The following is a 20646-nucleotide window of genomic DNA, read 5'->3' on the forward strand; positions in this document are numbered from 1 at the left end:
GTAATTCTGTAAATTCTGAACTTAGAATCATTAGGGAGCACACTTGAAAACATATGAAATAAGGTATGTGAGAATACCGTATCAATCAGATATGTCTGATACTTCCTCAAAAATATCTATCAGAATATGAGTACGATATATTATTACTAGTGTGCATCTTTTCGCGCGACCATCATGGCTCAGCAGGTAAGACTTCGGCACAACGGGAAATGCGATCAAAGTTCAACACACAGGTATAAATTGAGTAAGAAATAGGCAAGACTTGGGTAAGACTTGGGCGACGCTTCGAGACGACGAGGCAGTCCACGACTTTTTTCATTTTTGTGGCGGCGCCCAACTCTTGCCCAAGGTTTACCCAAGTCTTGGTAACTCCTTATAAATGTTTTTATTTTTTAGGCAAGGCTTGGGTAAGAAGTTGCGAAGCCTTGGGTAGGAAGCTGGCGGCAAACGCCGAGCGCATGTAGCAAAAGCCGTCTTTAAAATGTATTCTCTCAAACTTTGCAACGATTTCTGCAACAAAAAGAGTTACAAAATTGTGAACTAATAAACCATCCTCGGGCCGCGGCCGCAACTCGTAAAGCACCACGGTTTACAGCCCGCCCCGTATTTGTACAGCTTTTGCATGTTCCACGCGTTTCTCTTGTTTCAAAAATCTATTTTTTTCGGTGGTAGAGATCTGTCCAAAATGCAAATGAAGAATGAAGTCTATTTGTCTATTTGCTCGAGAACCGCGCCCAATTGATAACAAGGTAGTGCCCCTCCCCATCCTGAGAGAGGGTTACTCCCTTATCAGTACCCCCTTACGTGTCAAATCGATAACTTTACGTTCCACTTCAAAACTATATGTACCTTTGAATGTTTTTTCCGAACGCGAACGATACTTTTTTGCCGGTTTTGCTTGTGTGTTCGAGAACCACTAGCAACCAATTGTTCTCTCGAGTCACGGGGAACAGGTAATCCTTGGGGGTTTTGGGGCAAGAGAGGTCGAAAATAGATAAAGATGCCCGGTTACCTTTCTTGTTCAGAAAATAATTTGTACGTCTTTTAAATATTTTTTCACTATGAGCGCTTACATTATTAAGTTCAATAACGCTATAATTTTAGAAAAAAAAAACACAATTATCAGTCGTTCGTTAAATAACATTACTTGCCCATTTATTTCATTTAATTTTTCAGTTAATTTTCTACAATTTTGTAAATTAGGATTATTGAGTTGACTTTGTGCAAAAAATTATTTTTTTTGGAAATACTTTGATAAAATTCAGGATTCGTGGTTTCTAAACGTTTCTACAGTGGCGTGCTCCGCTTTAAATTTTTTGAAATGTGGGATAAAAATTGCCAACTGGCAATATATTATAAACTTTGTAATCTTTAATTTCCCAATTTTCTGAATATCAGCGGAGACTATGAAAAGTACAAATTTCAATATTCTTGCCCCTATTGTTATTGGAGCGGGGGAAAAAAGAAATTCTAAAGAAAAACATATATTGATATGTCTGTGTGGTGTCCTGTCCTTCAAGTTTCGTTACAACAATACCCATAGAAAAATCGAAAATCAAAATTCTCCAGGGTAATCAAGCTTCAACCTCCCATCCCTCTCCTCAAATGCTTATCCCGCGCGAGGCTCAAAATGTCGAGACAAGCTTGTAGAACAATCAGTGGACGATATTTGGATATACCACTGATTCGTGAGGGCTCGAGATTTTGCCTAACCCTCCCTCCCTCTCTCTCTCTCTCTCTTTCTCTATTCCCGTGCCACGCGTCATTCCCTCTCTGCGGGCGCCTGTGTACTGTCCCTCATCGGAAAAAAAAAACGGACGGCGCAATTATACCGCGATTATTGAAATCGAAACCCCCTCCGCTATTGTATAGGGTATTGACAGGATATATGTGATGACTGACAGTTTTTTGTTGGAATTCTACATGTCCTTGGCAAGAGAGAACACTTTGCCAAATCTTATACTATTGTCCTTTGGAACATGCCAACACTTGTATTTCCTGTATGTTTTATTTCGAAAAAAATTAAAAGCAAGTTGTCAAGTGGCATGATTTTTTGAAAGTTAGCTTTCTACTGCCAGCAATGACATAAGAAAGTAGGCAATTGGCAACTGATTTACAATTTTGTCATCTTCATTTAGTTAGTAAAGACTTTTTGATAAATATGATTTTTGAAAAGTTAGATGTCCTATAAAGTACCTCCTTTATTCCTTGATTGCACGGATTTCTTTAACTTTATTCTGTTTTTGATAACCTTTGAGTTATGGGAATAGGGAAATATAGGGGGCAGTTGCGTTCGGCAAATTTTTTGTCGGCGAGTTCGCCAAACGGCAAACTGCCGGTTTGCCGATTTGTCGGAAATTTTCAATTCCGGCAATGTGTCGGTTTGCCGTTTGCCAAACATCAATTTTCCAGAAATGTTTAGAGGAATTTTCATAAGACGGGAACACTTTAAAGAGTGCCTTTAAAAAATTGTTCCCGTTTTCTTCAGATATTTTCATAGAATTTGCTTACTTTTCAAAATGAGATGTAGGAATATTTATAAAATGCGTTTGCCGAAAATTTTCAACTCCGGCAATTTCTCGGTTTGCCGGTTTGCCGGAATTTTCCAATTCTGTCAATGTGCCAATTTACCGGAATTTTCAATTCCGGCAATTTTTCGGTCTGTCAATTTGCCGGAAAAAAATCGTTTGCCGCTCACCCCTCTTCCTCAACTTAACGGTACACCCTTTCTATTTGAACTTATATTTTCTTACCTAATTGAGATAGAAAATTGCCATCTAACTGAATGTTTCAAAACTTAATTTTTATTTATTTTGCAAAGTGATATTATGCTGATCAAAATTTCGTTTGAACTAAGAATTGCCCTTTCTTACCCTCAAAACTCAACAAAGTTAAAATTTCTCCAAATTCTTAATTCTTTTCCTAAATCTCAATGCCCTTGTCAAATCCAATTCTCCTCAACTTTTTTTTTGGTAAAATAGGATACGTGGAAATTGGATGCCGAATTTTGAAAGCGGATTAGTGTTGGTGTGCTGGCTGCTAGCCACGTCTGTGGTTCAGCTGTGCATACTTTAAGGGGTCTGGTGAAATTGATCGTCGTTCATTACTGTATTGTTTTATACACCAGGATACGTTCTCCGACTGCAGTACTTTAAATTGAAGTCCAAAAAGTTTGTAGAAATTTTTAGAATTTTTTTAGAAATGTCGACTTTTCCGGTATAAAACTTTCTCAAAAAATTTGAATTTTTTGCTAGTTTTTTTCTCAGAAAATTTGAAGATTCTGCCAAAATATAAGTAATGATTGTATTGCTTTATGGTGTAATTATTAAAATTTTCAAATTTTGAACAAACTATATAATATGTTCAAATTTTTCTCCCCTCCATTTCCTTGACACAAATTGTTCCAAACTTATATTCTCTTGTAACTTATAACATTGCTCAGCCAACATGATCGTTGAGCCCAGAAACTAAAAAAAAACCTTCCAAGTGCGAATTCTTTTCGGCAAACCTCCCCTCTGGGTGTCGGCAAGTAATTATTCGGCAAACAGTGCGTATGTGTGTCCACACCAACAACTTTCTGTTCCTGTCATCCGATGTGCTCAATTGTTTTTCAGCTGATGATGTGTTAGAATGACGTATTGTTAGGCATTTGCATTTATATAACTGATAACAACCAATGATGATGCAGGTCTTTACACAGTTTTTTGATAAGTTTTTAGTTTTGAAATTTGTCTTCTTCAAACTTCCGTAGCTCAGCATATCATTCAAAAATATTTAAAATAAAAAATATTTAAAAATCCAAATACTTTTTCCGAACATTTTCTGCCTCTTATCACCCAAACTTTGTTGGGTGATCCTGATCAATTTACGTCTCTGCGCATCTTTTTTCACCCCCTATGTTTTTCGGGAACAAGCCTATAGATCGAGAAATGAGAAATGAAGAGACGGTTTTGTCGTCCGAAAGCTGCTTTCCCCCCAGCCGCTTCCAAAAATGACATTAGACGGGCGATGATTCTTCTTCGCTCCCGAGACATTTGTATTCACGTTTTTATGTTTCTTTTGTGTATATTTTATGTCATCTTATTAAACTTTAAGATACATATTTTAAGCTTTAAAAAATATTAAAATAAATTTTGACGACTTTTTTGAAATTTTAATTTTTCTTTAAAAAATGTTTTCCCCAAACCTTGCCGAAATAAAAAGAACACCCCATTGCTAAATTACTTGTGTACTCCACGTGGTCAACTTCTCTGCAGAAACTATCAAGTATTTCAAAACTCGCACAGCGAACGGCAACGGCTAGCAACATTTGTTTATTTTTGAGACGTGGCAAGAGCATACGCATCCTCCAACTAACAATAAATTTGGAGAAATAGCATAGAATGGGTAGAGTCGCAGACATTTCTTTCACCAGATGCATGTGCACAACTGACATTGACACTCACCCAGACACACAAACTTCCTTCTTTTTCTAGCGGTGATAGTAGCCAGTTATTGCAAAAATATGGAAAATCTAGCCAAAGTTTTCCGCTTGCTTTTAATAAAAAAATCGGTTTTCGATACAGGAGTTTTCGAATTTTCTCAAACTTTTAAATTCAACTATAGAATTTATTTAATCAGAAAAAATCTGAAAGTTCTATAATTTATGGAGTTTTTAGCAATTTTCAATCTAGTTTTTATTTCAATTAAAGTTGTTATTAACCTGCGATTTTTTTTAATTATCTAGTACAACAATTTTTGAAGTAATGATCTAGCAGGTAAACTTGTGACAAAATTAAAAAGCGAATTTTTTGGCTAGTTTTAAATTTTTACCAAATTTTGGCATTTTTCAAAATATTTACTGATTTCCAAAAGATTATTTATTAATTTGAAAATATCCATTTAACTTGTTTCTTTCAGTAATGGGGGTTACCAAAACCTGCAATTTCACGAAAAATCATAAGTTTAATTTTTACTTACCACAAAATTTTCAGCATTTAGGAACATGTTCGATTTGAAGCTTCCAATTTTAATTATAGAAAAACCAAAGGTAGTTGTTATTCTAGTTTTAATTCTCAAAATTTTGAAGACCAAGGTTTCAGTATACTTTTTTTTTAATTCTTATACTAAATTTCAGGAAATTTTTTTTTGCAGAAAAAAAAAGGAAAAAACATCTTGAGCACAAATATTTTAAATCTTTTGCCAACTCCCAAGCATTTTCACAATACTAATTTTTCATTGCCTGTTCTCCTCCTCATTTTCTTCTTCCTTCTTCTATTCCTACTCCAACACACTACGCTTCTCCTCCTCCAAATGTCTGTGATCTCTCTCATTCCACACACTATCTCGCATATTTGAATTCTTCTCATTGCCACAAGGCTCTCGTTTTCCCTTTTTCACTCTCTCTCTATCTCTCTTCGAATTTCCATATTTTCGGTACAAAACCTCTTTTCATGCTTGTGTTCCCACTTATTCAAATATTGTCGGTACGATACAGTACTGCAATCTACGTGACTCTGAAAAAGTTTTGATTTTGTTTTTTGCTTTTCTATTTTGGTTTTCTATGATCTTCTTATCAAAAAATAATCTTAAGTGACAGCATATTGTTCGAATTATTGCCTATATTTTAGAAGTTTAAAATATATTAATTTATTCAAAAACAAACCAAGATGTAAGCTTACAAAATAAGGGGGCAAAACATGGTGCATCGACTGAGATTGCTTCACGTATCTTTGTCTCGATGGTTTTTGGATTTTTTTCTCGAACACCTGTAAACTGATAAAATCTTCATTTTATGTTTTTTTCAATAGTTTTGTAGTTGAACTTATTTTTATATCTTTGAAAAATTAATATATAAGGTTCAAAGTTAACGTAGAAAAAAAAGCTACTTATCAAATTATTTGCACAATTTGAAAATTATAGAAATTCTATAAAATCGTGATTAAAATGAGAAGAATATTTGTTCACAGTTCAAAATTTTCAGCGAAACATTTTTGAAATATTTTGAAAACTATTGAATATTTTTTCCCTTTATTAGGGCTTTTTATAGCATAAAAATTGTATTTTTAAAGGCAACGCTCATTAAAATTTTTGAAGAGTCGAGAATATAGTTTTAATTTTTTTTTTTGAAAAGCTGGATTTTGAGATAATTTTTGAACTGAACTTTAAAAAAGCACCAAAAAATATGCTTATTTTAGTGAATTTTTCCCGTAGTAACCCCTACCCCCCCCCCCCCCTCCCCTTTAATTATTTTTCCTGTATCTGACGTGAATCTGCTCATTTTTCTAAACCTTCATAATAATTTTTGAAATAAATTCATTACTACAGATGTGCTGTTGATATGGCAAACTGGCCACGTGTTTCTCCTCTCGCCTACGTGGCGCTTGGCGTTCTTCTCGGTTTGACCATTTCAATAATATCTCAGACGGGAACGGTAGGTGCTTTGTTTTTTTTATGGGTTTTGTCTTACTTTAAAAAATACTATTTTTGAAAAATTTTCGAGCGAGACGTGCTAGCGTTCTACAATTTTCTGAGGAAATCAAATTTTCAGACAACCTACGACGCTGCCTCACGGATAGCCATACTACGAGCCAACCGAGGGGATCCACAAGTTGACGAGCACGATCATGCACATGGAAATGATCCGGTAAGGATTTTAAAATATAACTTGGAGTAGTCCATTCTACAAGTGCTACGCACTGCGAATCTGGGAGTCAGGTGCACTTCCTGGTGGTGCTCTCAGAGAGCTTTAGTTTAAGTCACGTTCGAGTCTGGGACTGTGGCCGATAATAAAATAAAAAATTCAGCTCGGAATTAGACTATAAAAAATATATCAGAAAGTTAATTGTGAACTACCGACAACCAACACCAAAACACAAATCCCAACTTTCAGCACGGAGACGAAGAAGTCGACGATCATCACGCGAACTTTGCGCCCGTCCAATTCCATTCCAACAACTCATCGCATAGCCATGATGGTGAAAGTCTGATAGCCGACGAAGTTGCGAAGAAGGTTCGCGTCTTCTGTTGGATTCTCACCGGAAAACAGAATCACGATAAACGCGCGAAACACGTCAAAGCCACCTGGGCCAAGCGGTGTAATAAGTAGGTTTTTTCAAAAAAATGATCGGTTGTTCACCGCGAAAACTGTTTTAGAAAATACAAATTGTCCACCTAAAGTATATATATATATATATATAAAATATATATATATATATATACATATATATATATATATATATATATTTATTCATTTATTTATTTACAATTTAATGAACTATGGTTCAAAAAATATTGAATGTGAACAAAAATGATTGGTTTTTAAGTGAAAATGGCAATTTTGGCAGAAAACATTGGTTTTAAATGGAATTTTTTATTGGAAATTATTGATTCTGTTAATATAAAAGTTATATATATTTTTTTTAGGAAAATATTGATTTGTTTTCAGGTACGTATTCATGTCATCAGAAGAGGATGCAGAACTCCCAGCCATCAACCTAAATGTCTCTGAAGGCAGAGATTACTTGTGGGCAAAAACAAAAGGAGCATTCAAATACATTTATGACCATCACCTGAACGACTACGACTGGTTCCTGAAAGCCGACGACGATACCTATGTGGTGATGGAAAATCTCCGGTTCATGCTATTGGCTCATTCACCGGATGAGCCAATTCACTTTGGATGCAAGTTTAAGCCATTCACACAGGGAGGATATCATAGTGGTGGAGCTGGATATGTGCTCAGTCGGGAGGCACTGAAAAAGTAGGATTTCTTCATTTGATTGTTGTCTAACGAGTATTGGTAATTTCAGATTCATTGAAGTAGCGCTGCCGGACAAATCGTTGTGCTCTCAGAATCATGGTGGAGCCGAGGATGCGGAGATGGGCAAATGCTTGGAGAAGGTTGGAGTGAAAGCTGGAGATTCCAGAGATGCCGATGGACATCATAGGTTAGTTGTGATATCTGGAAAATTTGGAATTTTATGTGCAAAAGTGATCTACTTTGATGGTTTATAACAAAATTGACTGAGGTATTACTGGACGATGCACTATGTGTTTCTCGTTTGCATTTTTCACTTGACATTTGCCAATTAAAATTTTTGGCGTTTCCAGTCGATGCACCATGTTTGCACTGTTCTTTTTGGCAGCTCCAATCTCAGTTTTCTTTAAGGATAATCATAAATTTCAAATTACAAAACTGTAAAACGATAACTAGTGAAAATTTGATCAGCTGCCAGCTGTTTGATAACATTAAAAATGTGTACTCCACGTGGAAAAGTACAAATTGTTTTTGGAATCGTCTATCAGCAGAGCGTGTTTTCTGACTTTTTTTCTGAATTTGGGTGAAATCTAACAGGAAAACGTAGTCAAAATTACTACAAAATGAAATTTAATTTGAAGTTTTTTTCGACTAATTTCATAAAATTTTTTAAACTTAAAAGTTTAAGCATAAATCTGCAGGGGGAGAGAGAGAGAGGACACCAAAAACATTTTTTGATGAAGCTTGTTCATTAAAAAGCTCTTTTATGAGTTGAGCAACTGGGTTTTCTCTTCCCGCGAACACGAAGTAATTTTCAGATTCATGCCTTTCGTGCCGGAACATCACTTGTCGCCTGGCCACGTTGACCCCAAGTTCTGGTTCTGGCAGTACACTTACTACCCAATGGATCAAGGACCTACGTGTTGCTCTGGTTAGTTGCACTTTTTTTCGAGATTTTCTTTGGTGCTGATCTTCCTACACTGAACCACCGTGCAAACAATGCCCTTCCCGAAAGATTGAAAAAACTTTTTTGAAGAGATCAATTGTTTTCTGCATGCAATGCTATTTGCTCAATAATCTTCCATTATTGTTTCCAGATTACGCAGTCTCCTTCCACTACGTCAACCCGAACTTGATGTATGTGCTCGAGTATCTCATCTATCACTTGAAGCCTTTCGGTGAGTGAAATTGGGGACTCAGTGGCCGAGAAATGCAAAACTCGGCCACGGCCACGCAGGGAAAATTGAAACATTTTAGAACACAGAAAAATAGTTATAAAAAAATTTTAGAACACAGGAAAATAATTATTTTTTAGTAAGAATCTTTTTTTTTTTGATTGAAAAATATTTTGACTCGAATTTTTAATAAAATTTTACAAAATTCGGAAAGAGCTACAATTCCACATTTTAGCCTATACAATTTTTCAATTATTCAGGTATCGATCGCGCGATTCGAGTGCCAAAGAACGAAACAATAATCCATACGGCTTATTCGATCTCTCGATCCGAACGTGGACAAGACGATGCGTTCCGGGATCGGCCGGAAGTTGCTGTATAAGCAAATTGTTGTTTTTCTTGCAGTCTATGTTGTTAGATATCATTTACCGACTTTTTTGTCCAATACCCGGGTGATTTTCTTCCATTTTTTATTTGTTTTTGTTCCAACTGCTTCGCTTGGGCTTCTCTCTTTCCTTCTCTCTCTACGTCAATACATTCCATGACTGTTCTCCACCCTAATTGCCGCCTCTTCTGCATTTCTTTCCTCTTTCTCAAGTCATTTGAATTACGGTAGACATTGCGCGTCAAATCTGATGTATTGGAAATAATTTTCGATGTTTATCAATTGATCAATATATTTGAAAGCCGTCCTGTCTACCAAGGTTCGACTCCCAAAGTGTTTAGTGAATTGTTTTTTGGATATTTTAGTTTAAAATTTCTGCTTACGGGAATCATCAGAGTTTTACATGTAAATGTGGTTTTTTTAATTCAATTTGAAAGACGATCGGCCGATCACACCCTGTGCCTTTTCCAATGTTTTGTTTGTTTTTTCTAGTCAATCTTGTTCATTTCTCTCTGTGTGTGGAATTTTTTCTTTTGAAGAAAATTTATAAAAATAAATTGGCTTTATTATTAACAAACATTGTGCACATGTGCAAGAAAAAAGAGTGAAACTACAGATTTTGATTGAGCAAAACGAATATTTACACCGTATGTGGAGGGGGGTTTCAGACGAGAGAAAATTATGTGACTGGAGATAAAAGTAAGGTAAAGCTTACAAATGCACTCTATTGCTAGAAAAAAGTTGTGGTCTCAGCGGGTATCAAAAAATTGCCAATTAACAAAACATTAATAATATTATTTTCAATTATCTTTCAAACAGACTACACAGGTTAACGTTAGCGATAGAGCGCGTTTACACCATATTAGGCGAATGTGACAAGAAGGAGCATAAAAACGACAGCCGTGAAAACTAAGAGGGCTGCTATAATTGCAACCATCAAAGAACGACGATGGGTTTCTGGCATTGAACGGACCGCTGTCGGGAGTACTGTAATTGGTGACGCGTCGTCTTTTGGAGGGCTGAAAATTGGAAATTTTATTTTTCAAAAAAAATCGAAAGTTTGTACTATACTAGGTCTTTTGAAATGAACTGGGATTAAACAACCAGAAATTTAGATTTCTGCATTTAAAATTGGTTGAAAATACTGAGCAAAATTGTTTTAGGGGCTCAAACTTTGGAGCTGTGCATACCAGGCAGTCTATTGACCTACTAGACCATTTTTGAATCTAAGCTTCAGATTTATGGGCTCATTTGAGCTGGAAACCTTGTGCAAGCCGGCCATTCAAAATTTTATTTATTTTTTGATTATAGTTAAAAAAGAATGCATGACTCAACAATCATAAGATTTGAAAAATGAACAAAAAAACACTGAAAATACATTGATAACGCAAAATCTCTTACCTGATAACAATAAGTGGAGATGAGGAAGGGAAGCGAGATTGCGGAGACACAGGAACCTGATAATCGGATGATGTTGTCGAGAAGCGAGGGCTCTCGATTCGCTTCTCACGGACTGCTTCGGCTCTGGAAATTGAATGCTTAAGAACTGGAATTTCGGGAGTTGTGTGCGGCTCAGAATATTTGAATTGAATTTGCATTTCCTGCCAAAATACAAGCCTTTAATACATTGAGCCATGAGCACACGGACCGAAATCAATGTTGCGTAGAAAGCGAAAAAATTGATTAAAAATGACTTACTCTTTAACAATATTCTGATTGAGATATCCTTTCGGTGTGAAATATCCGCTATTTGCTGCTCCATTCTCAATGGTGGCTGTTGTGCTCGGAACAGGTACAACTGTGTCCATTTCTGGAAAAAAAATTTTAAATTTCTACTTAATTAACGCAATGAACGAAACGAAAAGAAAGATGACAGAAAAAAAAAGAAATGGTGTATTACACTGTTTCTCGCCTAAAAAGCGAATCGAGAAACGGGAAATCAAGTTGCCGTGTAGGTGATGAGAATGATGATGACGTGGCGGAAATTGAAGACTCACCTCTGTTTGTGGCAGGAGAATCTATGGTTTTTAGAGCAAAAAGTGAGAGATTGAAATCGAGAGATTAAGCACATCATTTTTCAGCGAAAAAAGTTCGAAAAATAACAGAGATCTGGGCGGAGATTATCTTATTGTCCACGAGAAAATTGAAAGATACAAACTGCAATTGTCCTCGTGGAGTACAGAAAACCAGGTCAGCCAATAAAATCGGTGACAAAAGACGTTTTAAGAAAATTAATTATTTAAATAAAAGCTGATCATTTTTGAACAACGGTAAATTTTAGATATTAGAATTTTGTTGCAATTTTCGGGAATAATTGTGTCTACGAAGAGTGAACAAAAAAATTTTAATAACATTATTATTCTAGCCTAAAACTGGTTTTAAAAATGAAAACCGACGCTTTTATGAACATGTTTTTTTCTAATTTTTCAGAGAAAAAACAAGTTCAAAAAGATTAATTTTTATATACAGTTATAGTGTTTTTAAAATTATAAAACCTATGCAATATGCTTTTTTAAACTGTAAAAAGTTTTAAAACTATAAAAGGGACGGTAAATTGTCAGAAAAAAAAGTAGGAAACAATTTTTCAATTTTTTCTAAATTTCGATTTTTAAATCACAGTTATGATATACACAAAAAAAAAATTTTTAATGTGCCTGTGCATAATTTTGGTAAAAACATATAAAAAATTTAAAACTGAAGCATCAGCTTTCCCACGTGGAGTACACAATAGGTGGAAGCTAGAAAGTCGATTTAAATCAGGTAATCGATAGAACAAGTAAACAACTAAAAAAAGATCAGCCCCACAAAATTTTTTTTTTAAATTTAGGAGAAACATTTTGTTCAAATGAAAGATTCACAAAAAAAATTTGATAATTTTTTTTCTCAAAACCTAAATTTGGAGTTTACACTATATGTGCATTTTCTATTCATAGGTACAACTAAATTCAATTATTTGATAAGGGTGAATCACTGGGTGAACTACCAAAGTGAAAGCAATGTTGGGGTTGGAGGTAAGCAGAAGGAGACGGAGACCGAAAAGGAAGAAATTGTACATTTTGTCTGTCTATTGATGATGATGATCGACAAGGTGTTTTTATAGAGAAATATATGTTATAGATTTGCCACGTCATAAGGGTAGAAAACAATGTTGGAATTTTTACTGGCTTATGACATACTGGAGGGAAATCAGATGTTTACATTTTTTTTTAAATAAAGAATGATTTCATTTCAATTGAATTCATAAATATGAAACAACTTTTTTATAAAATTCTGAGCTCAAAAAAATTATTTTCTTTACTTTTTAGTTTTTGGAATTGTCAAAAAGCAAAGGCAAAGTATTTTACTTTTTCAAAATTAAATTTTTTTCATTTGTAAATTTTATTATAAACCTTTTTTGCTTGATTTGTGTTAATTTTATTACATTTGAATAATGTTAGCACTTTATTTGAACATTTTGAGATTTTAATTTTTTAAGAAAGTAATTCATTTTTAAAAAGAACCCCTACCGTGTTTTCCGAATTCTTGCCGAAAATTTTGATTTTTAAGTTTTTAAATCTAAAGCATTTTTTAGTGTTGTTCAAAGAAATTTCTCAAATGATTTCGAATTTTTCAACCTTTTTACAAAAATAAAAAAAAAGCTCCAAATAAAATTAACAATTTTAAATCAATTACAATAATTCAAACAATAAGGAAATAATTCAATAAAGAATAGCCATCGTGGTAATCACCAATTAATGAGTTTAGCAAATAAAATAAAATTTTGTGACGCCCAAAATCAAACCACTAACATCTGGAGAAGTTTTTTTTTTCTGAGTAATAATGATAGGCAATTCGTAAGAGGGGATACAATAGAGATTGATGAGGTATCTAGAATGGTGTGGGGGAGAAGGGAAAGAGGATTAGAATATATTGGAATGAAAGGAATATGGATAGGAAGATTTGTGGGTGGTTGTGGTGGTTGATATGAAACTGAAATCGAGATGGAGATTAGAAATAAAAAGAAAACTGTATCAATTCATTGGATATAAGTTTGTCATCATGAACTTTTTTTGCGGATGCTATTGGAAAAGGTCAGTAAGATTCAGAGCGTGAAAGGATATAGATAACGAAGGTTTTTTTTAAAGAATAAGGCTTCAAGGGGGTGAATAATAGAAGCTTGAGAAATCTTGACCACATACGATTTTCGATTCTTCCCTTTTGAAAAAAAAATTCGTCTCAATATTTTTTGATAAATCTATAAAATCCCCGTCTTTTTCCTAACATTTTTCTCTCTTTTCAATTTTTTGATATTCAAATAAATCGAAAACCTGGCGACGATCGAAAAAAAAACCCCGCTACTTGCAACATGGCCGGGAAAGATACTGTTAAGATCTCTATTTTTGGGAAGTTGGAGCCACAGCATTGTGGAAATATATCATTTTTAGTACCAAAATTGAAATTCTAAAATGAAATGCCAGCATAAACGAACAGGGACACATAAAATTGAACATTTGAGTTTTTGAAATAAATATTTTCAGACTTTCAGATGGTTTTGTTTTTGGTTGAAAAACTTTTATCTAGTCTGGTGTTTTGAAATTTTTTTTAAAGATGCTGATCCAATTTTTTCAACAAAATTTTTCGAAAGACAGGTTTTATTGGTTTTTTTCCGAATATCTTTGCAATAAGGAATTAATCTTTACCCAACAAAAAGATAATATCTACTTTTTTCAATGACATTTATTTCGGTTTTTTTGGGTCAACAGGAAAATACCGCATTTTGCTGAAATTTTATTTTAGAAACAAAATATTTAGAATTTTTAAAACTGACATCTAAGCTAATGACCGAGATTTCTCCTTATAAAAATCCGACTTTTGGTCCAATAAAAGCTTAAAATCTTCATTTTAAAAACACATGTAAATCCGAAAAACAAAATTGATGTAGATGGGCAGAAAATCTGTTTCTACTCTCACCACCCAAATCTCTGACTCTCTAGTTAATCCACTTCCCACGAAGAATTTTCTTCGATTTTTGAATTATACATAAATGTATCCAAAAATAGAAGAGCAGAGGGGGTTTCGCAAGAAACGGAAATTAAATGATCTTCGTGTCATAAACATCTTGATAAGCAGGTGCTTCTTATCATTAAGCTCCCACTGAGATAATTTTGTTTTCGAGATTTTGGGGGCATCGGAAAGAGCTCTTAATTTGTAGTGAGTCAATTGAGCACTTAGCACAAAGATTTGGTGATAATTGAAAAAAAATTACCACATTTAAATTTCGGGTGGCTGCAAAAAAAATTTGGTCTCCCTCATAAATGTGAATGTTCTTTAAAACTCCTTTAAAACAAATAAATACTGAAAACTTCCAATTTTTAAATTTTCTATATATTTTAGAATGCCAAGTCACTAGGCTGTCAGGGAAACATTTTAAAAAATAGAATATTCACTGAAAAAAAATTGAAAAATGAAAAAAAAAAGTCGAATCAAAATCCAAATCTATAAGTCTTAAAATACCTGGAAATGGCAATCGATTGTACTTGTTAGCTCCAATTTTTTATTGTCACTGAATACATCATTCTTCCCTTCAATTGGCCTTCTATTGACGCTTTATTTCTTAAGTTATTTTGATTTAAAAAACATAATAATTCCTGGATTACATATACTATAGTTTGTATTCTGCTGGGATTTTAGAAAAATCACGAAACACTAAAATTGTACGAGAGGAGTTCAATGGGTCAATTTGCAAAATTTTTGTCATTATTTCTTTGAAGTCTTACAGAATTTTGAGTGAGAAGAAGCCGAAAAAAATAGTCTGGAAATGAAAAAAAAATACGTAGATTTTTTCGGTCGAGTCATTGCATAAAAAATTTATAACTGTCTGCCTTTTGATGACGCTTTCCATTTTTTTTTAGATTTTTTAAACAGATTTTGGGGGGAAAACAAAAATAACTGAAATGTTTTAACTTCCTGTTTTTTTAGAGGTCTAACTCGGTAGAAAAATACCAGATTTTACACAGGATTCGTAAAATCGGTTTTTATAATTGCTATTAATGTAATGTTGCCAAAAAAAGTAAATTAGCAACGCGAGCGGCCGACACTTCGCGGGTTTCTAGCTCCTGAAATGTCGGCTGCTCAATATTTCTTTGAAGATATGTTGGAAAAAATTTTTCACTAACAATATCGTGATTTCCTATTTTTTATTTGTTAACAGTTATTGAAAAAAATTTAAAAAAAAACAAAATTATTAGATTTAGAAAAATGTTTATATAAAAGTGAAACATGTTTCAACACCCACATGTCAGTGAGCACTAATAAACTATGAAAACCTTAGTTTGTACAGCTTTTCATATTTGATTCATTGGAAAATTCTTGAAATAAACATGTTTGTCAAATATATTGTTACACAAAGTTTTTCCCAACATTTCGAATTAAGATAATCTACCAAAAAAACGCAAACTTCTAAACAAAAATGACAGAAAAATTAGTTTAAAATTGAAGAAAGTTGTCCAAAGTTTCAAAAATTTGCCAACAGTTATACATATTAAGTTGGCCAAAGACGGAAAAAGTTACACATTGCCGACCGCTTTTGAAATTATTGAACATTGTAGAAAGTTGCATAAAGCACCAATAAATTTTTCCAATTTCCAAAAAAAAAACCGGAAAAAATTAAAGTGCCAAAATTGTTTTTTTTTCATTTATCGAAATTCGCCAAAAATTAAGAAAAGTTGCTAAAACCATCCCCCAAATTTATGAAATCTCTAAAAATATCCGAAAAAATACCAAAATGCCGAGATTTTCTCATATTTTATATGCTGAGCACCAACCAACACACCTCAAACTGAAACAAATATGAGCTTAGCCTTGACTTTTCCGTCATCACTTGATCCTTTTGATGCTCAAGACGTGGGAATCTGCTTTGATGAATTTGTGAACGAATTTAGAGAGAACTTAGGAATAAAAGTTGGCAAAAGCAGGAGCAAGAGTTGGCAAATAGTAAGTGAAACTGTTGATTTTTTGGCAAACTGAGAACATATCGGATTTCGGAAAAAGTTTAACAGGAGTCAATAGACAAAAGTGCACTGAATAGTAGTGATTGACACGTATCGAATAGACAACGTTCGCCAGCTTTCGACCACTTTGAGCAACTTTTGGCAACTTTAAAGATGAATCGGCTATTCTTGGGAACTATGAAAAATGTTCGGCAACTTTCGCCTGCTTTCGACAAAGTTCGACAAGCGTTCAAATTTTTCAGAAGTTTTCTATTTATGTAATCAAAAAAAATTCCATCAACTCTCTGTTACCTATAGAAACTTCTGACAAAAAAATCTCTATTTTCTTGAAAACTGCTTATGAAATCCAAAATTTCTATATACCGAATCATTAATAAAAAATTCAGAAAAATGCCATAAATTGAAAAATGATTCATCAAAATTTTTTTAGAAGTCAAATAACAAATGTTCTACAAATGAGAATAATCCATACAATTTCTTCCTGTTATTAATTTGAACTAAATCCGATTAAAAATCCTAGAAATTCCGTGCGAAGTTCGAAAAATAGTCGTTTGGATTTTTTTTTTGTTCAAGAGGTGTGAGAGAATTGTCAAGTAGTTCAGATGATGTGAGAAAAGATCGAAGAGAGCAGAAAAGCCTTGCTCTCGGAGCATCTATTCTTAGGTTTGAACACATGGGAAATTCTAGAAAAAGTAGAGTTTTGTAGCAGGCTACTGCAGAAAATTTGAATTTTTAACCGAAAATCGCCGAAAAATGCCATAAATTTCCAAAGAAAAAATTGCAAAATTTGCAAAAATTTGTCTACATTTTTTAAGCATGTCAAAAGTTTCCTGAAGTTAGAAAACGCTGTCGAAAATGCTTTAAAAGTTCTTATTCAAACCGCCAATTTTTTCGACAAAGTGTCGACAATTGCAGAAAATTGGAAAATGTTGGTAAAAATTCTGAAAAAATTGTCAAAACGTGACAAGAATTTTTTTGAACGACCGAATTTTTTACAGAAGGCCAAAATTGGCAGAAGTTGTCTAAGTTACTTTAAAGATACTGTGAATATGTTCGAAAATTTTTCGAATTACCAAAAAGTGTAAAACTTGAAGAAATGTTCATCCAAAATTTTCAGCAGTGATGTCTTACATCACTAGTTCTGCAAACCACGTCATCTTCTAACAAAAACATGAAAATTGAGGGTTTTGCACTTATAATGATAAAATGACTCTGAAATATCAGAAATTACAATCACCGAAATTTAAAAAAGAGCAAAAAATCAAGAAAAGTGATGTGCTCATTTCGTAGGACAGACCAGTAGCTTCTCCTTCCCAAGCTCCAATCTAATTGTGCTCCCCCGTTGATTCATCAGTGCAAATATTTGAATAGACTGCCCTTCGCTGAGACCGGAAATGTGATAGAGCATCATGTAAGGTGTTCAGTTTTTATTGCCTAAACAATAAATGCTACAGTTTTCAGCGTCCAAGAAGCGAAACCAGTAGAAAAGTTACAGCAGCCGACATCTCCCAGGTCGTGAGAAAATACTTACTCGGCAGCCTTGCCAGCAAGATGTCGGTTGATATAGCATTTTATATAGTGTAGCTAGCTTTCATATCTTTACTGAACAACTTTACTGAACAACAACCCTTTTTTAAATGTTTTGTACCTTTATAACCGTATCAAACTTATGAAGAAAGGAATAGAATAAAGTGAAAAAAAAACAAATTAATTCAATTTAACAAATCCATTGGGCTCGATTTTGACGTTATGGCGGGAAAAATCAATGAACGCCTGAAATATTTCCATAATTTTTGCCAGAAAAAAAAGCCTACCTTTGAAACCTCGACCAACGCGGCATTTTGCGGCTCACTCGAGCTTCTCCCTGAGCTATTATTATGATTGGTTCTCCGCCGATGAATTGGTGTTGAGACAAGAATACGTTCTTCCAACTCATACATCGGATCACAGTTGAGACCCTCTTTACAAGGAATGAACACTGGCGATGGTTTTCTGGAAAATTGAAAATTAGAAGCGTCTGAGATAATTAGCCGACTAGGATGTCGTTGCAAATTTCCTGTAGATAATTTTGTTGGGTGAAAAGTTTTTAGAGCAGTGCTGGGAAAAAAAGCCAACAGCCGACATCTAACAGGCCAAAACAGCAATGGCCAATATTTCGCTAACTGTCAAAAAAAATTTTAACTGCGGACATCTTGCGGGTCGCAAGAACCTGCTAGGTGTCCGCCGCATATATCTTTCGTAAGAGAAATCGAATGGAGCAGCGGACACCTGACTGGTCACAGTTAATATAATCTTCGCCAGCGTTGGCCTGTTAGATGTCGGGCGCTTTTTTTTCGAATACGAATTTAAAGCGTTAACTCGCTTAAGTTAATATGTTTTTTCCATTGCTCCTAGCTAGTATGATTTTTTTAATTACAGAAAAAGTTGGCAGCTAAAAAGTTATGAAGTAGGCACTAATTTTTCTGTGAAGTTGCAAGGAAATAATACAGTTACGGCCGGCATTTCACGGGTTAGATTTTGTTGTTTGGCCCACGAGATGTCGGGGGCTTTAACTTAATTTACAAATTAGCTCTAGAAAAGAAACTTTAGAAAAGGTTGTTCAACAAATCAAAACTCACTTCTCAAAAACACTCTTGAAATCTATACGTTCTGTGTAACTGTGTTTCTTGATGGCTTCCAAACCGACTAGACGCTTTTCCTTGTCGAATTTCAGCATCGAATTTATAAATTGAATGAGATCAGTTGGCCAGTGTGCAGGATAAGGAATCGATGACTCCCGGAATGCTACGTACGCCTGGAAGTTTTTATTGAATATATGGATCCTACAAGTCTAAAAAATCTCACTTCCTCGGGCTTCGTCCTGGAGCTAAACTCAAACGGTGTCCTTCCTCGCAGCATTTCATAAAAGCACACACCAAGAGCCCACCAATCAACTCGACTGTCATATCCGTCTTCTATCTCCAAATAAGTCGCATAAATCTCCGGAGCCATGTAGGGCCGTGTGCCTGAGTAAGACGTGGCAAGCTGATCATCCTCCAGCTGTGTCGCCAGATTCAAATCTGTCAAATGGGCGTGGCCTTGCTCGTCGAGCAGAATGTTTTCGGGTTTTATGTCGCGATGGACTATCTTCATTTCGTGTAGATATTCCACGGCAAGGCAAATCTCGCACAGGTAGAGTTTGGCTCTGGAATAAAATTAAAGGATTAAAAAGGATTAAAGGACGATCCGTTCTTCAAGTGCTATGCACTGCGGATCTGGGATTCAGGTACACTGCCTGGTGGTGATCCCTCTGGGCTTTTAATTTAAGCCACGTCCTATCCGGGGACTGTGGCCGAGTCGTGGATTGCTCCACTTCCCAATAGAGGCTGGGTGAACCTAGGGGGTGAGGGCGGACTTGAACTCGTGACCTCCAGACTGCTAGCGGCCACCACTACCGACTGAGCTATCTGCCCCCCTTTCATTTTCAAAATTCAATTTTCTGAAAAAAAAATTGGCGGGAAATTCAAATATTCTGAAAAAATGTTAGCAGAAATTTCAAACTTTTCGAGAAACAATTTTTGGCGGGAAATTCAAATTTTCGAGAAAACATAGCAGATTTTCCAAAAAAAAAAACCTACCGATCCTCTGCAAATTTCCCCTGCTGACTCAAGTGGTACCGGAGATCACCTCCCAGTAGCAAATCGGATACCATGTACATGTAATCGCCATCCTGGAATTTCAATTTTTCCTTTTATAATAATTTTTTTAAAAGAAATACCTGAAACGTATACCATAGATTCACGATAAACGGATGAGACATTTTGCTCAAAAGCGTGAGCTCTCGGATCACATTTGCGGCGACTCCCTGGAATTTTTCAGGTTTTTTTGGAATTGTTTTAGTTTGAACTTACTTTTTCAATGCATCTCCGCTTGTTCATATATTTTAGGGCAAAATATTTTTTGGTCTTTCTTTCCTGCACAATGCACACCTGAAAAAAAAAATTTAGAGCGACCGACACTTCGTGGGTCGGGCCGGAGTTCCCGTGAGGCGTCGGCTGCTAAAATATATTCGAGCAGCCGACACTTTGCGGGAATCTGTGGGCCCTGTGGGCTGCAATGAGCCCGGGAGGTGTCGGTCCCTTTCACGATTCATCTTATGACAAAGCAACCGACACCTTACGGGACAAAAAAAACCAACTAACTTTTCCAAAAGCTCCCCGCCCAATGCTCCGTATGACTGAAAAATGCTGAAGACACGGCGCAGATTTTCCAGAGACACTGGAAACGTGCGACGTGACGTCACTGCCACGTCTGACCACGCCCATTCGGCCTCCCATTCATCGATGGACCTGCAATCTGAGCAATTTTTTGGAGCATTTT

General features: G+C 35.0%; 4 protein-coding genes and 1 non-coding gene across 5 annotated transcripts; 1 reads left to right on the forward strand and 4 right to left on the reverse strand.

Moving 5' to 3' along the window:
* Nucleotides 1–5375: 5375 nt before the first annotated feature.
* C38H2.4 lies at nt 5376–5421 on the reverse strand. The gene has a single exon (NR_052692.1). It is a non-coding gene; the product is annotated as an Unclassified non-coding RNA C38H2.4 (non-coding RNA).
* Nucleotides 5422–6306: 885 nt separating this feature from the next.
* C38H2.2 (Glycoprotein-N-acetylgalactosamine 3-beta-galactosyltransferase 1) lies at nt 6307–9867 on the forward strand. Its single transcript, NM_066892.12, has 8 exons — nt 6307–6412; nt 6530–6625; nt 6872–7083; nt 7427–7741; nt 7791–7928; nt 8557–8669; nt 8836–8916; nt 9174–9867. The coding sequence occupies exons 1-8, from the start codon at nt 6320–6322 to the stop codon at nt 9293–9295; spliced, it is 1170 nt and encodes a 389-aa protein (NP_499293.2). The 5' UTR covers nt 6307–6319; the 3' UTR covers nt 9296–9867.
* C38H2.3 (Wsv136) lies at nt 9847–11110 on the reverse strand. The gene is made up of 3 exons (NM_001026041.2): nt 10997–11110; nt 10700–10822; nt 9847–10317 (listed from the first exon to the last, which is right to left on the reverse strand). Exons 1-3 carry the CDS (start codon nt 11104–11106, stop codon nt 10161–10163), a joined length of 390 nt encoding a protein of 129 aa, NP_001021212.1. The 5' UTR covers nt 11107–11110; the 3' UTR covers nt 9847–10160.
* A 2055-nt stretch (nt 11111–13165) lies between these two features.
* Nucleotides 13166–16262, reverse strand: M03C11.9 (uncharacterized protein; the record flags this gene model as incomplete). Its single annotated transcript, NM_001268145.2, has 2 exons — nt 16110–16262; nt 13166–13267 (listed from the first exon to the last, which is right to left on the reverse strand). Exons 1-2 carry the CDS (start codon nt 16152–16154, stop codon nt 13166–13168), a joined length of 147 nt encoding a protein of 48 aa, NP_001255074.1. The 5' UTR covers nt 16155–16262.
* Nucleotides 16263–17883: 1621 nt separating this feature from the next.
* Nucleotides 17884–20624, reverse strand: M03C11.1 (Protein kinase domain-containing protein). Its single transcript, NM_066893.4, has 8 exons — nt 20469–20624; nt 20178–20255; nt 20045–20131; nt 19905–19996; nt 19132–19471; nt 18906–19081; nt 18102–18279; nt 17884–18060 (listed from the first exon to the last, which is right to left on the reverse strand). The coding sequence occupies exons 1-8, from the start codon at nt 20589–20591 to the stop codon at nt 17995–17997; spliced, it is 1140 nt and encodes a 379-aa protein (NP_499294.1). The 5' UTR covers nt 20592–20624; the 3' UTR covers nt 17884–17994.
* Nucleotides 20625–20646: the final 22 nt, after the last annotated feature.

This window comes from Caenorhabditis elegans, chromosome III (assembly GCF_000002985.6).
Source record: "Caenorhabditis elegans chromosome III".
Lineage (NCBI taxonomy): Eukaryota > Metazoa > Nematoda > Chromadorea > Rhabditida > Rhabditidae > Caenorhabditis > Caenorhabditis elegans.

Coding starts and splice junctions, on each gene's coding strand:
- C38H2.2 (NM_066892.12), top strand. CDS start 6,320: ATGGCAAACTGGCCACGTGTTTCTCCTCTCGCCTACGTGGCGCTTGGC. Junction 7,084..7,426: donor TGGGCCAAGCGGTGTAATAA/GTAGGTTTTTTC, acceptor ATTTGTTTTCAG/GTACGTATTCATGTCATCAG. Junction 7,929..8,556: donor GATGCCGATGGACATCATAG/GTTAGTTGTGAT, acceptor AGTAATTTTCAG/ATTCATGCCTTTCGTGCCGG.
- C38H2.3 (NM_001026041.2), bottom strand. CDS start 11,106: ATGGACACAGTTGTACCTGTTCCGAGCACAACAGCCACCATTGAGAAT. Junction 10,823..10,996: donor AATCAGAATATTGTTAAAGA/GTAAGTCATTTT, acceptor TTCAATTTCCAG/AGCCGAAGCAGTCCGTGAGA. Junction 10,318..10,699: donor TCTCCACTTATTGTTATCAG/GTAAGAGATTTT, acceptor TCCAATTTTCAG/CCCTCCAAAAGACGACGCGT.
- M03C11.1 (NM_066893.4), bottom strand. CDS start 20,591: ATGGGCGTGGTCAGACGTGGCAGTGACGTCACGTCGCACGTTTCCAGT. Junction 20,132..20,177: donor AGCGGAGATGCATTGAAAAA/GTAAGTTCAAAC, acceptor GAAAAATTCCAG/GGAGTCGCCGCAAATGTGAT. Junction 19,082..19,131: donor CCAGGACGAAGCCCGAGGAA/GTGAGATTTTTT, acceptor AAAAACTTCCAG/GCGTACGTAGCATTCCGGGA.